This window comes from Pantherophis guttatus, chromosome 1 (assembly GCF_059756535.1).
Source record: "Pantherophis guttatus breed Tessera chromosome 1, ASM5975653v1, whole genome shotgun sequence".
NCBI classification, from domain to species: Eukaryota; Metazoa; Chordata; class Lepidosauria; order Squamata; family Colubridae; genus Pantherophis; species Pantherophis guttatus.
In genome coordinates, this window is record NC_142063.1 from 322252196 (window position 1) to 322272297 (window position 20102).

The 20102-nt window shown below is 40.9% G+C and overlaps 2 protein-coding genes across 2 annotated transcripts in view; one reads left to right on the top strand and one right to left on the bottom strand.

Moving 5' to 3' along the window:
* The window catches only part of STMN4 (stathmin 4), a 52092-nt gene extending 50923 nt beyond the window's left edge, over positions 1–1169 (bottom strand). The window contains exon 1 of the mRNA XM_087883351.1: positions 376–1169. The gene's annotated coding sequence lies outside the window, so the exon portion shown is untranslated. The remainder of the gene's footprint in view (positions 1–375) is intronic.
* SLC35F6 (solute carrier family 35 member F6) lies at positions 769–19275 on the top strand. Its single transcript, XM_034421214.3, has 6 exons — positions 769–1355; positions 11458–11530; positions 12952–13123; positions 14146–14358; positions 15825–15935; positions 16972–19275. Exons 1-6 carry the CDS (start codon positions 1279–1281, stop codon positions 17451–17453), a joined length of 1128 nt encoding a protein of 375 aa, XP_034277105.2. The 5' UTR covers positions 769–1278; the 3' UTR covers positions 17454–19275.
* The last annotated feature ends 827 nt before the right edge of the window (positions 19276–20102 follow it).

The window sequence follows — 20102 nt, forward strand, 5'->3', positions numbered from 1 at the left end:
ACTCCATGCAGCTTACAACCAAGTAAGACAAGATTAAAATATTAAAATAAATATTAACATTAAAATTGGCTACATTTGAATCACTTCATTTGAATTTGTGCAGCATTATCCTTGCAAGAGAATACACTGCTATGTCAGATTTGTTAGAGCCGAGAAGAAAATAGTAAAAGGAGATGATTGGTAAAATTAAATTGTAGGAGAGTAGCCAAAGATGACGGCATATAGATAGTAATTACACATAGAATGTTATGTAATTTAAGAGACTTTTGAATCCAAATAATTTATTTGAACACTTTCCTGGACCATCTCCTTGTACATTCAAAAAATGCAAACCTCTTGATGATCAACCAACCTCAAAAAAGCAATTAATTTTACCTTTTGCTCTCATTCATGCTGCCAATTTTTTAAAAATTCAGAATTAGAATCTCCAGTCTGAGGTAAATCAGAGATTTGATCTCACCATCAGGAAGCATGGCATGTCAAGTAAAGTAAAGACAAATTGTGTTGGATTTCTCCGGATTACGTGGGCATATCCAAGGAACTTTCTTTGCAATAGTATTGCTATAGCTTGCCATTGCTTTCTTTCAAGATGTTTTTTCAACTTTTCAGTTTGGCCATTAACCAAGTCTAATTCTCTTTATTATTATTTTTTTTTAAGATGAGTAATTTAAGATGGGATAAGCAGAAACACTTCCTTCTTCCCTGCAGTTTCAATTCCGTATCTGTATACTAGCAAGTCTAATTTCTGCCCAGCTCTGCTATTCGTCACTTCGCACAAGCAGCAAAATCTGCGCCTTTCCCTAAAATGCTTGGCTCAAACTAGTTTTTCAACCGTCGCTCCTTAGGATTGCAGCACAAACAAGGCACGCTGCGATCGTTAGGGAGGCCAGCAACCAAGGGCAAAAAAAACCCCCTTCTTGACATTAACAAGCTGAACTGCGGAGGAGGCTTCACCGGCTGAACTCCTGCCTGCTTTCGGTTAAAGCGCATAGGCTCCGCTTCTCTTCCGAAGAGTGCCGCCTAACCCTGCTCACAAAGCATCCCTCGACTTCCAATGAGGGAGGGAGGGAAGGAGGGGGAGAGGAGGACACGATCACGAGCTTCTCCCCCACGATCGCTGCTGAGAAGGCGGCTTGCGAACCGCGGGCGCCCTCGCCAGCGCAGCCGACGGTCAGCTGATCGATGGCGGTCATGTGACGTGCCGAGGAGGAAATGCACCCGAGCCACTGCGGGGGATACTCGGGGCCGGCTGCTTACTGAGAGCGGCAAAGAGCAGCGATGGCCTGGACGAGGTACCAGCTCTGCTTGGCGGCGCTGATGCTGATCACCGGCTCCATCAACACGCTTTCCGCCAAGTAAGTTGGGGGGACGTTGGGGAAGGCAGCCCCGACAGCGTCTCGTCCACTCTGCCCGCGTTGACTCGGAGTGGGAATAATGGGGCGAGGTGGGGTTTGGGAAGAGCAGCTGCCGTTAAAGAGAGAGAGAGAGATCCCGAAGATCGACCGACGTGTAAGGAATTGGGGAGGGGGGGATAGTCTGTGATGAGATCACCGAGATCCTCCATTCTTCCAAAACATGGAGGGGAAAAGGTCTCTCTCTCTCTCTGATGATGTTTACCTAGTCTGGGTAATGAAACGTCTGCAAGAAAACAACGAAGATCACAGGATGCTAAGGGTCCCTCATTTTAATCCTGAGCTATAAATATTCTTTTAAGGGTCTCTTGCCATGGCCGTGTGTACTTGCTTGAATGCCATTCGTTTCAGAATGATTGGGGGGGGGTGTCTGTTGGGCAAGTTAGCTAGACATGAATTGCAGTTTTCAGAGTTGGGGTGAGTTCCGATTAATCCAGATTATCAAGTTGCTAGGTTCATCTACTTGATACACCCCTAAAATAAATTACGTTATGGCTTAATGTGATGGTTACCATACTGGTACTGTATGGATTCACATTGAATTATAGTTACTCAACCCCATTACTAGCATGCTTCCCCGAAAATAAGACCCTGTCTTATATTTTTTTGAACCCTGAAATAAGCACTTGGCCTTATTGCCATGTGTTCAAAAACCCGGTTGGGCTTATAATCAGGGGATGTCTTATTTTGGGGGAAACAGGGTATATAGGCCAATATATGAACTGAGACAGTTTGTTCCCAGTTGCTGGGAAATGTCAACAGGAGACCGTTTTATTGTAAGCTGCCCAGAGTCATTTAGGTGAGGTGGGCGTGTAGAAATCTGATGAATAAATATATAAAATAAAGCTTCGGTAATTACATCCTGTTTAGTAGCTTCTGAGAGGTGATTTTTGCTCATTGTGAAACTGAATGTGAAATAAGAAGGATTTGATCCTGCACAGTTCTTCTGAGGGTCCTGTCACATAGTGAAGTTGTCTGGAGACACATTTTACACATTGTGCTAAAGTCAGGCCTCTCACCTTGGCTAATTGAATAATCCACATCAGTTGGGTTCACACCGCATGTTTTGGTATACACCTTGATCAGGGGTGGGTTCTACTTACCTTTACTACCGGTTTGTAGCAGGGCCGTGCGCATGCGCAGAAGTGTTTTGATAACGTCAGGGTCGGTGGGCGGAGCCTCCTGCCAGTTTTACTACTGGCTCTATAGAACCGGTGCGAACCGGGAGCAGCCCACCACTGACCTTTATTTACAAATTAGATATATTAGGTGGCTCAGTGGCTAAGACACTGAATTTGGTGGCTCGAATCCCTGGTACAGGTTTCCTGAGTGAGCAGGGAGTTGGACTAGATGACCTCTAAGGTCCCTTCCAACTCCATTCCTGTTAAATTAAAGATATCAGACTAGAAGCAAATTCAAGGTGATACATAAGCCCTTCTACCTAAACTTACTGTGGTATCTGCTTTAACTGGCCAAAGGATATTTTAGCACGTGCAAATAATAACTACATAAGCTATGTCAGTGTGTGTGTGCAAATAGGAGAAGGTGGGGAGATCAGTTTGTGGAGATGCCAATTTTCGTCTTTCTGTTTCCATTTATTGGACATGAGGGAAATATCCTGGAGGTAAAAAGCTGCTCCACATATTAAGAGTCTCCAGTTTCCTGAAAGGATTTCTCTTTCAACTTCATCACCTATTTTTCTCTTTGCTTTACCTATTCTGTCTGAAACTTGATTTTCTGGTAAACAAGGGGATTGCTGCTGCAGATAACAAAGAGCGGCTCTTGAGACTGAGAAGGTAGCCAACTGTTGATCAACGACCATTCTTATCACTTGTTTATAGTCCTTCAAGTTTGTTATCAGAATTGCAGTAGAAAAAGAAGAATACACTGAATTAACACTTCTTTGAATGAAGAAGAATGTAACAAAGCCTTATTTATTTGGAGGATCCACCAATATTGTGGTGAATTCTGAATAGAAATGAATATATATTTCTGTACCTTATTATCAAGAAGAGAGAAAGCATGCTAATTGTGCCTGACAAGTGAGAGTAATAATGTTTAGGTAGCCTTCCCCAACCCCAACCCTTTATCTGCAGGTAGTCCTCGAGTTACGACCACAATTGAGTCTAAAATGTATGTTGCTAAGTGAAACATTTGTTGAGTTTGCCCCATTTTACGCCACAGTTGTTAAGTGAATCATTACATTTTTTTTTAAGTTAGTAACATGGTTAAGTGAATCTGGATTCCCCATTGACTTTGCTTGTCAGAAGGTCACAAAAGTTGATCACCCCAAGACGCTGCAATCATCATAAATATGAACCACTTGCAAACCATCTGAATTTTGATCATGTGACCATGGGGATGCTGCAATGGACATAAGTGTGAAAAATGGTCATAAGTCACTTTTTTCAATGCCGTTGTAACTTTGAACGGTCACTAAATGAACTGTTGCATTCAGTCTCATCCAACTTGCAGACCCTTTAAGATCAACTCTCTTCATTCTTTCCAATATCTTACTATTTTAAGTTTTTAAGCTTTAAACCAGTATCTTGCTTGATAATATCAATTCAGCATTTTCTTCACCAGCCTCGTTTGTCAGTCTTTCACTATTCTCAGCATTAGCGATTTTTCTAAGGACTTTGATCACATGACATGGTCAAAAATGAAGTTGTCATTTTGTAAGCCGCCTTGAGTCCCTAGGGAGAAAGGCGGCATATAAATCGCAATAAATAAATAAATAAATAAATAAATAAAATAAGATGGCCTTAGCTAGGAAATCTTAGCTTTCAGTGTTATTTCTGGAATGATGCAATCTAAAATCTCCATGTTTGTTATTTTCATTGTCCAAAATACACACAGTAGACATCTCTAAACCCATAAATTAAAGGAGTCTTCATTTCTCCCATCCACTTTTTTATTGTCTAGTTTTCATCATCCTAAGTAGTTATAAAAAGCAATCATATTTACTATTCTGCACTTCATATTAAGACCGATGGCCTTGTGGATCTTCCTTCTACTCACTGTAGCATGGCTAAGTGATATTCTACATTTAATTTTGGTTTGAAATGTCTTCAATCATTGTTGGAACCAAATGATCTAATAAAAGTCCAGGACTGATTCAGTCAATTTTTGTCTTGATGTCACAATTTCCAGCTGTTTTTATAACCTTAAACTTCTTGGTATTTAGCTGCAATCCAGCTTTTTCACTTTCTGCCTTGACCTTTAGAATAATTTGTTCTGCAGCATTTTCTACCAATAATATGGTGTCACCCGCATCTCTTAAATTGTTAATATTCCTGCCGCCAATCTTTCTTCCAATTCTGATTCATCGTAGTTAAAACTGCCTCTATGTATATATCAAAGAGAATACAATACAGCTCTGCCAGACATCTTTTCTAGTCTTGAATTAATCTGTGTTCTGACAGCACCTTCTTTGTTGTTGCATAATGATTTTATTGATTTAATCAAGCATCCAGGAACATTCATTTCTTACAAATACTTGGATAAAATTTTAGTATACTTGAAAAGGTTTGATATTGTCAATGAAGAATAAATATACATCCTTTTGAAATCTGCATGCTTGTCCCAACATTTGCAATGTGGTCTCACGTACCTCTTCCTCTTCTATGTGTTGGGCAGCTCTTTTTTCATGGTTTGACCCATTTGTAGGATTTTCAACTAATTTTTGCTAAAGTATGAAATCAGATTTTTTTTTATTTAAATCGGGTTTTTTTATTTTTATCGAATTTATTTTAATAAAAAACTTTTGGGGTAAAAATCTATCGTAAGATAGTTTCCTATTTAAGATACATAAATAATTTAGTTTATTCAGCATGAAATGGAGCTTAGTTATGTAGCATGAGGCTGTATATTCTGCAACACTGGGACTATCGGTGAGTCAACAGTGGGTCAAAGGAGTAGCAGAGATGACAGTTGCTCTTTAAAAATTATGATTTAAATCGAGTTGATTTAAATCAAGCCTTTTTACTAGTGATTTAATTCATGATTTAAATTGTGATTTAAATCAACTCGATTTAAATCAAATCCACCCTGGCCATAATACAGTGTATTCCTTCTATTTATATTTTATTTGCTTCTTATCATTTGTGCGATACCTTTAGTTTTTCTTCGGATGATTTCCACTGAAAGCCATTTGATTATCTTTGTTAGATTTTTGTATGGGACATGTTTCTGGGCTGTTTATTTGAAATGGGATTTTTTAATTGTTGTTTCTTTCCATAGTTTATTAGGTTGTTTTTCCATGGTTAATTAACTCTTTTTTATTTCAACTACACACTGTATAGAGATGAAATCTTACCACTATCACATTCCTAGGTACAGTACCATATCCTTTTGTGTGTATGTGTGTGTTACAGAATTTCAATTAAAATCATTTTTGGCTACAAGTAGTTGATAATCCAAATCATAGTCTGCAGCAGGTAAAGTTTGAACAGAGATAACTGTGTTTCTATCTCTTTTCAGCTTTTTTATAGCACTTCTTAAATGTCAGCATAGAGCTATTCTTCAGTACTTTTGTTGGTGGTGCATAAATTTAGACAAATGAGACATTCAGATATTTAGCTTGGATTTGATCAGCCATTATTTTTGCATTTAGTGCTTGAAAGCTGTCAACTGATTGGTGATTTTCATTCGTTATCAGTGCCAATGCATTCCTTCTGATGGTGTCACTTCCAGAATAATACTGCATAAACTCATCTGCCCAAAAATGATCTCAGTGATGCCAGGAATGCCTATTTGGTCATTGTCATTTCTTTCTTGGTATTTAGCTTTGCATGGTTCATGTCTGAGACATTCCACATATCAATTCTGTTCACTTTCTTCCAGTCTAAGTGGTTTCTTTTGTCATAGTCTTTCAGTATTCATGTTCCTCAAAGATTTCCCTTTCTGCATTATAATTTCCTAGATTGCTCATACTACATTGTCGTTGTTCTTCTTCTTCTTCTTCCCAAGTAGCCTGGGAATACTGGGCAAAAATGGTTTCTAGTACTGTATCATTTCTGAACTTTTCTTTGCCTACTTTTCCATAAACATTAGAGTACATCGTAATGTTTTCTCCAGATCTCCCTATTGATCTCAGCTTGGGACCAACATACTATATAGTTGGATTCCCCAGCCTACTGTCCTCCAAATGGATTGGGTTTAAATTTGTATAAATCAGCCAATCTGGCCAAATCTAGCTACTTGGAGCCATCCATTCAGGAAAGATTGTTTTGAGTCCGAGTCTTCTGTTCTTCTTAAATCTACCCCACCTGGTTGCATTTCTTCTACCTGTAGGTTTCCTCTGATGGGTTTAAACCAGGGATAAAATGCTCCCAGTTCGGACCGGATTGCCCGATCCAGTAGCGATGGGGGGCGGGTGGTTCAGAGAACCAGTAGCAAAAATCTCTGCCCCCCCCATGCCCAGCTGAGCCGCGCGATCATCAGAGGCTTTTTTTTTTACTTTTAAAAGCATTTTTTCTACAACCTCTTCGGCCAAAAAAATACTTTTAAAAGTAAAAAAAAAAGTCTCCGATGATCACGCGGCTCAGCTGGGATCATCAGAGGCTTTTAAAAGCATTTTTTTTCTGCAACCTCTTAAGGTTGTAGAAAAAATGCTTTTAAAAGTAAAAAAAAAAAGTTGGCCACGCCCACCCAGTCACATTACCCCACCACCACCAAGCCACGCCCACAGAACCGGTAGTAACAAATTTTACATTTCAGCACTGGTTTAAACATTGAAGAATCTGTGTAACTGTTAGAAGTTGTATCTATTTTCCTGATTCTTACAAATCTCATCAGCTAAATTTCTGCCACAGGATTTTTTTTTTGTCCTTTTGCAAGTTCTAGTTGCTGAGTAAGCAATCATCTTGAAAGATGACAAGTCGTGACATTTTTGGGGAGCTTACCAGTGCTCTGAAATTTTCCTAATTTACTGAAAGAAACCTGTGGGTGTAGTTGCCTTAAACTTGTTTGCACATGTTGTGCTATAGTACCTCAGTCTCATATGATTTTTGAATGATTACATAGCCTTTTCCAAGTGTTATTAAGAGCTTAGATGGAAGTGGTAGTAGGAAGAGCAGGACAATTATGTCTGAATTTGGAAATGGGTGGCATATAAAGCTGTAATCAATAATAAATAATTGGCCAGATTTGGTTTTGTCTGTACTCCATAAGCTTGCTAGTACATACTCGCAAGCTAGAGAGAGCTGATGATTCAGGGACTTTGCATTTACAAGTTCTCAAATCTTCAGCAGTTCCCAACAGTCATATTGGCTCTTATTCCCAACTTTTTCTGGTCCCTCCTCATAATAAAATTCTGAATGTAGCCTTTGCCATCATTCCTTAATTCTCATGTTACTGCATTCTGTATCTCATTTTCTTGTCTTCTACATGTTGAAATGCCCAAGCAAGTCATATTGTGGTTGATATAGAAATGGGCGAGGTATCAAGGTTTTGAACAGCTATTAAGTCTCTTTCTGGTAATATCATCAGAGGTTTTTGAACTTCTGTGGGAAGTGGGTATTAGGTAGGGTGAATGAGATTTGATCCCTTCCTCACCCTTAAAGTCCCAATTCAGAAGAAGTTTGAAATGGTACCACAAAAATCCAGCCATTTTGCTTGATACTATGGCCTAATTCACACAACAAACTAAAAAAAGGGCAGTGATTCCACAGGACATTGAACCACAAATTTCTCATTGAGTTTTGTGAACCAAACCAGATTTAACTATCTACGGCCTTCAGACTAACATTATGAGTCCCTCTGATAAATTCTGTCTTTCCATTCAGAACTTCCTGCTCCCTGAGGAGAAAAATAAAATGGGTAAATCTTACCTCCCCCGCCCATCTTCTGCTTGCTTCAGTTTGACCACAAAAAGGGCCTTCTTGGTGGTAACCTCTTCTCTACGGAACATAATTCCCCACAAGATATGGTTGGTCCTCACCCTCTTGTCTATGGATTTTCTCATTCATCCAGGTCATGATTGTCCGTGAAAAAAACATCTTTGGGATTCACCCCATTGTGTTTCCAAAAGGACCTAAAAGGATGGTTTTGTCAGGGCCTGGGGGCCATAAATGGAGATGGAGTCGATCAAGTATTTGATTTGATGGTGTTTCTGCTGCCATGGGGAGAGGGGGTGGTAATGAGTTTTATGTTGTGGATTTTTAAATGTTGCAAGCCATCTGGAGTCATCTATGATTTGGGTGGCCATATAAATTTGCTTAATAAATTAAAAAAATTAAAAACTTGCTTTAAATTAAAAACTAGTTTAATAATTGGAACACACCACCTTCAGAGAACTAAATTCTTGAAGCTGTCCAAATGTTTAAAACTGGGACTCACCATATCTGTAGCACTGTGATTCCCAGCATCCACGACAACAACAAAGATTTTGGGAATTATTCAACACATCTGAAGGGCACCAGATTTGCTGCTGCTTTATAAAGGCTGTTACCTCAACCACTGATTCGTTGGTCTGAATGACACAATTGGAATCACCCTTGCTTTTCAGTAGCTCTGCAATATTTAATTGGCTTAGTCAACGTTTTGTTTCTGCATTTTTATTCCAAGACTGTTAAAGCATATATTATTTTTTCAGCAACATTTTGATAAGTGGATGTTACACCTACATTTTTATGCACTTGATGATGTCTGTTTTTACTCTTTTGGTAGTAATTGTTTATCTCTTTTTACTTTGAAATTGCCCCTTCCCATATTCCTAAAGATGATTTCTGATTTCAGTGAAAAATAGAATTGAATCCTCATAACTCATTTTAGAGTCATATTCTATGGTGAAATGACTGTGCTCTGCCAATGGTGACTGAAAGAGGAAGGGGAAATATTGGTGTGTCTGGAATTTGAAGGGTTAGGGGGAAAAAGTATACCCCATAAAGCAGCTGTATTCCCAACCAAATTGAGGCGGGCCTCTCTGCCAATGAGAGGAACTTTAGGCCCTCCCGATGTGATGCACAGTAAGTCCCATCAACACGGTCAGTCATAAGGATTTATGGGATGTGCACCCCACAATATATGCTGGGCCCTTTCTCTGTGCCCAGTGTTAGTGGAAAAACCTGATCAATGCATTGTTGCACAAATGTTGCCAGGAATCTGCCTTATCTAGAACTAGAACTATCTAGAACTTATCTAGAATCTAGAACTATCTAAAATGATGTCGGTGCTGACTGGCAGAGAGTCTTTTCACATTTCCAGACATAAAATTTTCGCTACTCATCCTGGAGCTTCTGAGGATTTATTTTACATGCAGAGTAGCTATGCTACTAAGCTATGCTCTTTCCTCTGATCTAGCTTTCCTGTTGGGAACTAAAGGCTCTTATAGCTACTCCGTCTGATATGAAGACTTTCTAATCTCAGCATGCCACAAATACTCTTTTCAGATGTGGTTTTGCTTGCAAGCTGCACAGATAATGGCTGACCCGTCACCTACTCAGTTGTAGCGTAGCATTCTTTATTCCATCCACTTTGTCTTGGGTTATTAATTAATAATATTGCACCAATTCTCTGGGAAGAGGGCTCTTTGTATTATGATCCCTCTTTTCTTTTTGCTTTAATTTATATGCCGCCCTTCTCCGGAGACTCAGGGCGGCTTACAACACATTAAGCAATAGCCTTCATACTTTTGTATATTTATACAACGTCAGCTTATTGCCCCCACAATCTGGGTCCTCATTTTACCTACCTTTGAAAGGATGGAAGGCTGAGTCAACCTTAAGCCTGGTGAGATTTGAACTTGCAGTAATTGCAAGCAGCAGATGTTAATAACAGTGCTTTAGTCCACTGTACTACAGGCTCTTCTAACTACAGGCTCTTGGAGCTTCTAAAGCTTAACAAGAGCCTGTTGCTATATTTTGCAAGCAACCTAATAGTGGCAGCACTGTTTCTCACCCATGTTTGGCAAAAAGATTTTTTAAAAATCCCTATCAAAAGAGGAAAAAACACCCTCCAATTCAGCCCTACCTTCCATTGGCATTACTGAAAAGTTGTAATGTAAAAAACCTAGCTCCCTCCCCCCCCCTCCCATTTGTCCACAGGCCTAATCCCCATCAATATACTTTTAGCAATTTACTATATATTATGTAAGTATTGGGTGTCTTTCTTTTTCACCAAATGTTACTTTTGGCATAGGGGGAATAGCAGCCTTGACACCTGAGCTGTGAAAGATCTGTTCTTGTGTTACTTTGTCTGCCATATCAGAGTTTCCAATTGCAGCAGCCGGGGAGAGATTTGGCCTGGTGTCAGCAAATAAACTCTTTGCAGTTTTTGTTTGCAGATAGATATCTAAGCTGAGGACAGGTCCAGGCAAAGGAATGTGTCACAGAGCATTTTTTTTCCCTAGAAGATGAGTGAAGCCAATAAACTGGCTATGCTTAATTTATGGTTATGCTTTCCCCAGTCTTTTTCTTCAGATGTGTCGAGCTCTGGTTGGAGAAGGCTGTTTGCAGCGCTAACATGGGTTTAAGGAATAGTTCTTCTCTTGTCTTTCAACTTGGCCTTCCTAGCAGAGTATGTATCTTCTTCAGCGTCTGAATGAAAATGGCTATTTGCAACTGCCACCATCTCATCTATTAAAAAGGCAGCTTCGACTTGAAGCGAGGAAGAGAGGGGCGTTCTCAAATGGCAATTTCAGGAGCTGAGAGCCATCCAAGCAATATTATGGAAAAGATTTGGCAAATATTGGTTTATTAGATCTCCACTTCCAAGTTGGCTTCTTCTAAGACCTTACTTACATAAGATACTCAGCTGTAGCACAGGTATCTGTATATTTAAACTCTCAGATCCCCAGTGTGGCTTCCACAGGTAGGGTTTATCCTAGTTTAAGAGATGTGAATGACAAGAATGAGAGGTAGAAATCTGATACATCAGTGATTTCCAGCAGATTGTGTTCTCCATGTGATGAATGGATTAGCCTCTATTACCATTTTGTACAAGCTTTTGTAATAATGTTTCACATACCCAAATGCCAAAATATGATGTAAATGCAAAGCTTTGGGACACGTTTTTTAACTGACACCTCACTCCTTCATTCCAGGTGGGCTGACAAGCTGAAGGCACCAGGCTGCCATGGGACAGAACCACACAATTTCCAGCATCCCTTTGTACAGGTAACATTGGCAAGATTCCGCACTACTTTGTTTCATTATATCTTAACCACCTCATTATGTCTAAACCACCTCACATGATGACTGGGGAATTCTGGGAATTGAATTCCACACAATTTAAAATTGCTGAGGTTAAGAAACACTGGGCCAAACTCATTTCTGTGATGCTAAGAGCATAGGTTCTTCAGACTCACAAAATCTCTGTACAGGTAGTCCTCGACTTACAACAGTTCATTTAGTGACCATTCAAAATTACAACGGCATTGAAAAAAGTGACTTACGGCCATTTTTCACACTTACAACCATTGCAGCATCCCCATGGTCACGTGATTAAAATTCAGATGCTTGGCAATTGACTCATATTTATGACGGTTGCAGTGTCCTTGGGTCATGTGATCACCTTTTGCGACCATCTGACAAGCAAAGTCAATGGGGAAGCCAGATTCACTTAACCGTGTTATTAATTTTAAGAAGTGCAGTGATTCACTTAACAACTGTGGCAAAACAGGTAGCAAAATGGGGCAAAAATCACTTAACAAATGTCTCATTTAACAACAGAAATTTTGGTCATAAATTGGGGACTACCTGTATTGAAAATTCCTCTTTGCTTTGCTTTTCCATTTTTGTGCCGAATCTGCAAAATTCTTCATAGTGTTCACATTTTCATTGGCATCCTTCAGTCTCAAAAGACCATAGTCTGGAGCATAGTTCCTTGCTCTGGAAAGAAGTCCTAAAACAGCATCTAGTGTGACTAAAAAGGCCAATTCGAGAGTGGCAATCCCTTCCACACTGAGGGTAGATACATTCCGTCCCCTGCCCAGCCCCCAGATTTCACTGGTTCCGGGACTGCCTCTTTGCCTCAGCCTGCCGAACAAGTGTCTCTTCGAATTGGAGAAGGCCATGCTGCGTCTTTAGCCTCCAAGCTGAACGATCGGAGGTCAAGGTTTCCCAGTTGTTAATGTCCATTCCCAAAGCCTTTAGATCCCTCTTGCAGATTTCCACAATCATGGGAGGAAAAGAATAAAACATCATATTGAGTTAAGTTCATTCTGCTGACTATTTCAGCACATCAGTACAGTTTTCCTGGCAACAATACAAATGATGGACCATTGTCTTCTTGGATATTCTTTCAAGTCACCTACAGGCCTGGGATTTCCTACTGGTCTCCCATCCATCTTATAACTAGGTCTAATCCTGTTTAGCCTCCAAAGCCAATTAGAATTGAAGAAATGCTGCCATCTACTGAGGCTTTCAGAAAAAACACATTCATGAATATACAATGAAAAGTCTGAATCGTTGAATCAAACTAATTTGGTAATCTGTCCAAGTTCTGCCAGGAGGTTGAGAGACATTGGTGGCTTTTATTGGGGATTTGCTATCCATGTCAGTCCAAAACTTTGTCAACCTTTCGGTTTGCATTTCAGGCAGTGGGCATGTTTCTGGGGGAATTTTCCTGCCTGGCTGTCTTCTACCTCCTGCTCTGCACTGACCGGAGGAGGGCAGAACCCACTATGACACCACCTCAGCCCTTTAACCGATTGCTTTTCTTGCCTCCAGCACTATGTGATATGACAGGGACTAGCCTCATGTATGTGGGTAAGTGTTTACAGATGGCTGCTTGTTCATAAAATATCCATAGCGATAGCACTTAGACTTATATACCGCTCAATAGCTTTACAGCACTCTCTGAGCAATTTACAAAACATATTGCCCCCCTCAGCCTGGGTCCTCATTTTACCGACCTTGGAAGGATAGAAGGCTGAGTCTACCTTGAGCCGATCAGGATCGAACTTCTGGCTGTGGGCAGAGTTAGCCTCCAATACTGCATTCTTACACTGTGCTACCATGGCCCAGAAAAAAAAAATCCAGTAAAAGAGTGGGGGAGAGGGAGTTTTGCTAAGAATATGGCACTTTGGAGGAATTTAGCTCTGGCCTTGAGAAAGAGGAGGGAGAGGAAAAACAATTGATCAGCCCTGGGAAAGTAGAAAGTATGAGAAGGAGGCTCAGAATGACCTTGCCTTGACCTCGTCCTTAAGAGGGGTCAAAAGACAATGGACAGATTTTCAGGTTTGTTTATTATAGCCTACAGAAATAAAGTATGATCTCTAAAGTTGCTGCTTGCCTTTCTGGAAGGGCTGAGAAACACCTCCCTCTCCCTCTGTCTGTTTTAAAAATGCAACCATACAGTACTTCCATAAGAACAGCTGTTCTTAACATAATAGGAAAAGCAAGCCATTCAGAATAAGTAAATAGTTTACATCTGACGAAACTGAGTACGTAAAGAGTGCCAAATAACAACTGTTGATATAACCACCTACCAAGTTGGGGGAGACAGAATAAAAAGATTTCACTTATGGAAGCACTCTTTATTTTGTAGTATACAATCCTTTATTATCATTTTTTTTTCTCCTGCCTCGGGAGGGGGGGAAAAAAACCTGAGTCTTAGCACTCCATAACATCTGGAAAAAATAGGGGGGCCAACATAAGCGCTTCTATTTTAAGCATCGGTTCCTACCATCGTAGCCCAATTTCTAATTGTTCTTCATCTCTCCTCGTCCCAATTTTTCTCTAATCATCATTTTTCCCTCTTTCCCCACTACCCATTTTTGCGATTCCAGCTCTGAACATGACCAGCGCTTCTAGCTTTCAGATGTTGCGTGGAGCTGTGGTCATCTTTACTGGTCTGCTCTCAGTAGCTTTCCTGGGGAGGAAGCTGGTACTGAGCCAATGGCTGGGCATCCTGATCACCATTGTAGGGCTGGTGGTGGTTGGCCTGGCGGATTTGCTGAGCAGTCATGATGAAAGCCACAAACTCAGTGAGATCATCACAGGTATGTAAAGAGGGTGTTCTAAAACCAGTGGCCTGAAATCATTGTGATGATTAGCTTAAAAACATTTCTCTTCTTCTCCAATCCCAGATACCTTAGTTCAGAAAGCAGCATCCCCGTGTTTTCTGTTTTAGATTTCATCGCTCTGATTCAGTGTGGGAGTCCATCCCCCAGAATTTCCAACCTATGGGATAACCTACGAAGAACTACCAATGTTCAATGTTGTCTAGCACATTTGGAAAGCTGTTCCATGTTTATATGTTGTAAATAGCATTCCAAAAATAACATAAATATATTGCACCTCTTACAATTTGTATTTATATAATAGGAAAAGATAAAATCAATACTTTATCCAGTATGTTATTAATCATTAACTACAAATGGTCTGTCTAGGGCGGGGGTGTCAAACTCAATTTCATTGAGGGCTGCATCAGGGCTGTGGTTGACCTCGTTGGGGGGGGGGGCATAGCTGACTGGGTGGGTGTGGCCAGCTTGACACCACTCCCCAAACTGCTGGCATGTTTCCTCTTTGCATTGGGTAGTCTGGCCCGAAGCTATGTTGGCCTGATCTTTTCTCTTCACACTGGGTAGACCAGGCCGAAGCTATATTGGCCTGATCTTTCCTCTTCGCACGGGGTAGACCAGGCCGAAGCCATGCTGGCCTGATCTTTCCTCTTCTCTTTGGGTAGACCAGGATGGCTCTGCAGGCCAAATCCGGCCCATGGGCCTTGATTTTGACACCCCTGCTCTAGAGTAAAAGAGCATTCATGTAGTTCCAAAATAGATTTTAATGAGATTTCCAGAGAGTAAGCCATCCTCTCCATTCATGGGCTGCATCCACATCATTGATTTTAACAAAGGTACAATCTCTAAAGCAGGCCTGTCAAATTGGTGACCCACGGGCCAGATGCGTCACACACAGGCCACGCCCACCCCAGCTCCACAAAGGCAAAAAATGTTATGATACGTCACGATGCATCATGTGACACAATCAAGTTTGACACCCGTGCTCTAAAGGATCAGTGCTATAGTAGGATAGATATTTAAAGCTTGGAGCTCTCTGATGAAATGGACTGGCAAGGAGCTCAGGAACAATTTCTTCCTTCAATTCACAGTTAGAGCATTCTATGTCACACGTTATTGCAACTGGCTTAGGTTATTTATATTAAACAAGTAATGGTATAATGATTATTATCTATTAAGGTTATAAATAAATGGAATCTAAGTGTCTAGTTTCTTATTTTATAATATGCATTTCTATTAAATTAAGTGACTTTCATAAAACTGATTAACAATGTAATAAAAAATAAAATTGTTTATGGAGAAAAAGAAGCATAGGGCGTCTATCTGCATATATAATAGAATAGATGACTATTTCACACATTTTTCCTTTCAAGATTTGACAGAGTAAATAAGTGGTTGAGGGAGTGTATTGTTTATGGAGTGCTCAGCTTCTTACTTCTCCATAGGTGACCTTCTCATCATTATGGCCCAAGTTATTGTGGCCATTCAGATGGTGCTGGAGGAGAAGTTTATCTACAAGCACAATGTTCACCCTCTGCAGGCTGTTGGCACTGAAGGTATGTAAGCAATCTTGAGAATGTTCACAGATGGAGCCTGGGTTCCATGGATCAACAGCTACCATCTCTGACAAAATGGAAATATGATTTATAAATAATTTGCTGCTACAATTGGGTAGCTTCTATGCTCTTTGAAGATCATCATGAACAGCCGCAAATTAGGAGGAGCCTGGATAGCTCAACAGACAGAGCACTGTAATTTAATACCAGCTGTCTGCAATTAAAGTAAGATCGAATCTCGCCAGGCTCAAGGTTGACTCAGCCTTCCATCCTTTCTTAAGGTAGGTAAATTGAGGACCCAGTTTGTGGGGGCAATAAACTGACTTTGTATAAATATACAAAAGTATGAAGGCTATTGCTTAACGCACTGTAAGCCGCCCTGAGTCTCCGGAGAAGGGCGGCATATAAATCAAATTTAAAAAAAAAAAAAAAAAATGGCTGAAAGAATGTTCCCCAAAAGATTATTTCTATTTCCTTGGTGTACAAGGCATGGCATAATTCTACAGTTCCTAAAGTGACCAATTTTCTTCCTTTCTTACTTGGAAAAAAATATCCCCTTCTTTTAGCAGTCAACTTTTCTTGAGGTTTTATAACAGCTGTGTAGGGGCTACAGCTTCTAGTATAACCAGACAGTAAAGCTGAGGATACTGAGGGTAATAAACTCAACATATTTAGAAACTGGCAGGTTGGAGAAGGCAGCTTTGTAACTACTGGAAGTATTTTACATTGAATGTCTCCTGGAGATTCAGCAGGTAAAAGTACCTGACCAATCTTGCCTGGCCTTGGAAGTTAAGTAAGGTACTGGTGGGAGACTAGCAGGAACATCCAGAGATATATTCAGATTGGGACATTAGAAAAACATCCTGAAGAAGACAATGGCAAGCAACGTTTTTACTCTTGCCAGGACTATGTCAGTGTGATCACTAGGTCTTGAGCACAACTCAAAGCTGTCTTTACCTTTTTGACAGAACCAGTTGGAGGAGATTATGATCCTCCTGGGTTTCAATCATCTTCATTTCTTCTTCCTTTTTAACAGGTTTCTTTGGGTTCGTCATACTCTCCATCATCCTGGTGCCCATGTACTTCATACCTGGGGGCAGTTTCAGCGGTAGCCCACGGCAGGTACTGGAAGATGCTATAGATGCCTTCTGCCAAATTGGCAATCTGCCACTTATTGCTGTAGCCCTGCTGGGCAATATCAGCAGCATTGCCTTCTTCAACTTTGCTGGCATCAGTGTCACGAAAGAGATCAGCGCCACCACCCGGATGGTACTCGATAGCCTGCGCACCATTGTCATCTGGGTTGTCAGCCTGGCCATTGGCTGGGAGGTCTTTCATGGACTGCAGATCCTGGGTTTCCTCATCCTTCTCGTTGGAGCTGCCCTTTATAATGAACTGCACCAGCCCCTCCTTGCTCGTCTGCCCTGGGGGAGGCCACCAGCAGGGGTTGCAGTGAGAGATGCTGATAGAGAAGGTCTGCTGGCCACAGAGGAGCTTTCCATTAATGGAGATAGTTGATGTCAATGGAACTCTTACTTCTGCATCACAACTTTGGACCTTTTATTGAATGAATTGGCCTGTATTGCTGGGAGATCGGGCTAAAAACACTCAACTGGTTTCAAGATCTGCTTTGTAGCTCTGGGGATGCTTTGCTTAACGTTAAACATCTGGATGGCTATCCATTATTTCATTCTTCTGCCTTTTACTGAAGGAAGCAGAGGGGGTTTGTTACCCCTTCTCTAGCAACCACAGAGTAGCGATCTGCTGCTAAGCAGCCCTCAAGTGGTTATGGGCTCTCTCCTGGGGTTGCTTGGAAGCCATCTAAAGCCTTGCTCTATCTTTCTTCATCAGCATTTTGGGATGGGGACAGTGGACGTAATTGAAAAGATTTCCTGGAAACCTTATAGTTCCTAAGCTGTACCATCTGCCTTGTGGGTACCTGTCACTTCATTGTTTATCTTCTGTTAAAATAACATCACAAAGCAATTGGAGGAGGACCTTTGCTTGTCCCCAGTAGTCCAACTTGCATAAAGGATATTCTCATGCTTCTGTCTACTATTTTAAAAAGACAAGTGCAACCATCTTTCCCTGAAATGCAATTTTCATAATTTCTCATTCTCATTACTCTGCAGGATCCAATCTGAGTTGGTCACCGGAGGTTTTGTCTTCCAAACTTTTGGACTCGTGCTGGAGCCCATTCTGGAAAGAGAGAAGTTCCCTGAGTATGGGCTCCAGTATGAGTCCAAAAGCTTGGAAGACTAAACCTGTAGTCCCGATGACTAACTCAGATCAGATCCTGCAACATTATCCTGGAACATATATATTTGCCTCTCTCTCCTTTCTCCAAAGTGGCCTTCCCCAACCAGATGATGGGCAAGAGGGGCAATTCAACACATGCAAGAAGGAACAGCAGACTAGGAAAGGTTACCCTAATCTGCCTGTTTACTATATACCTTGCCTTTTTCTTGATCTTTTAAGTAAGAGCTGCTCTAGTGAGGTCTAATGAAGTGCTTTCTGTTTCCCTTTCATAATGTGAGAAGTTTACTGCTGACCTGGGTCAAAGCTGGCTGTTGAGTAGTAAGATAGGAGCTGCTTTATTGAGCAACCTCAAGTCAAAGGCATGGCGTGCAACAGTTTATAGTCTGGAATTACAGTCCAGCATTTTTTGCCTATACCCAGGATCTGGGATTTAATAAAGCTGTTCTGGCTGCTAAAGAGAATAGCTGGTCCTGGATCATGCAGTTACACAGTTTGGAAGGAGGGAGCATAAGAGTTACATATATGTGCTATTTTTTTGCTATTTATACTCAAAAGGCCTAGAGTTTAAAGGCCAAGTGCCAAGTATTTTTTTTTCTGAAACAGGCCAACAGTTGGCACAGTTGATATACTCCTTTGATGTCTGTTTACTTCTCCACACATGTCTGAGCAGCAATAAGGAAATAGGGACTTTTAGGAAAATAGTGACTCATTTCCAGACAATTGCTATTTCCATAGATGCTACTGGGCTGCCATCCAAAAGAAAGCCCATTGTAGAACAGACATCCTGATAAGATGTGGCCTGTCAATGGGTTTTAAGGGTGCACAGAAGGTGTCTTCTTTTGAAGGACATCCGAAATACTTGAGATCAATTGTCCAGGTATGAGCAACCTCTCTTTGCTTGACAGTTTCCTTAAGTGCTGAGCAGATCTTGCCCATGTGCCCTTGGTAGCTAATGACACTGTTGGAGCAGGGAATGGAGTTGGGGCAGGGAATGGAGGTAACAGTTGGGTTTCTCCTGGTTGGGAGATACTAAAAAGAATGCAATTTTTGTAATCAATAAAATACTTTCTGATTTGAAGTCCTTTTATGTCTGTTCAGTTGAAATTCATTTTTATGTGGGGTTTTTAAATAATGTTTTATCAGCGCAGCTGTCCTGAAGTCTCTGCAGGAATGGCTGGGGAATGGGTCTCAAAGCGGTACCTAAATGAATAAAACTACAATATGAAAAGATAACTAGGCATCGGACAGCAATAATCAAATGGCAATACATGAACATGTTCACATGCAATAGGGTCTGGATCAGTGGTGAAATATAAAATTTGTTACTACCGGTTCTGTGGGCGTGGCTTGGTAGGGGGATAATGTGGGCGTGGCCATTTTTTAAAACAAAACTTTTAAAACCATTTTTTCTACAACCTCTTCAGCGAAGAGGTTGTAAAATATGCTTTCAAAAGGCTCTGACGATCCCAGCTGAGTTGCCTGATCGGCAGAGGCTCTTTTTCTTTTAAAAGCCTCTGCCGATCAGGCAACTCAGCTTGGATCGTCAGAGGCTTTTAAAAGAAAAAAAGCCTCTGCCGATCAGGCAACTCAACTGGGATCGTCAGAGGCTTTTAAAAGTATTTTTTTCTACAACCTCTGAAGAGGTTGTAGAAAAAATGTTTTTGAAAGCCTTTGACGATCCCAGCTGAGCCGCACAATCATCAGAGGCTTTTTCTTTTTTACTTTTAAAAGCATTTTTTCAGCCGAAGAAGTTGTAGAAAAAATGCTTTTAAATTTTTTTTTAAAAGCCTCTGATGATCGTGCGGCTCAGCTGGGCATGGGGGGCGGGGGGCAGGGATTTTTGCTACCGGTTCTCCAAAACACCGACCTCCATCGCTACCGGATCGGGTGATCCGATCCAAACCGGGA

Coding starts and splice junctions, on each gene's coding strand:
- SLC35F6 (XM_034421214.3), top strand. CDS start 1,279: ATGGCCTGGACGAGGTACCAGCTCTGCTTGGCGGCGCTGATGCTGATC. Junction 1,356..11,457: donor ATCAACACGCTTTCCGCCAA/GTAAGTTGGGGG, acceptor CCTTCATTCCAG/GTGGGCTGACAAGCTGAAGG. Junction 11,531..12,951: donor TCCAGCATCCCTTTGTACAG/GTAACATTGGCA, acceptor TTTGCATTTCAG/GCAGTGGGCATGTTTCTGGG.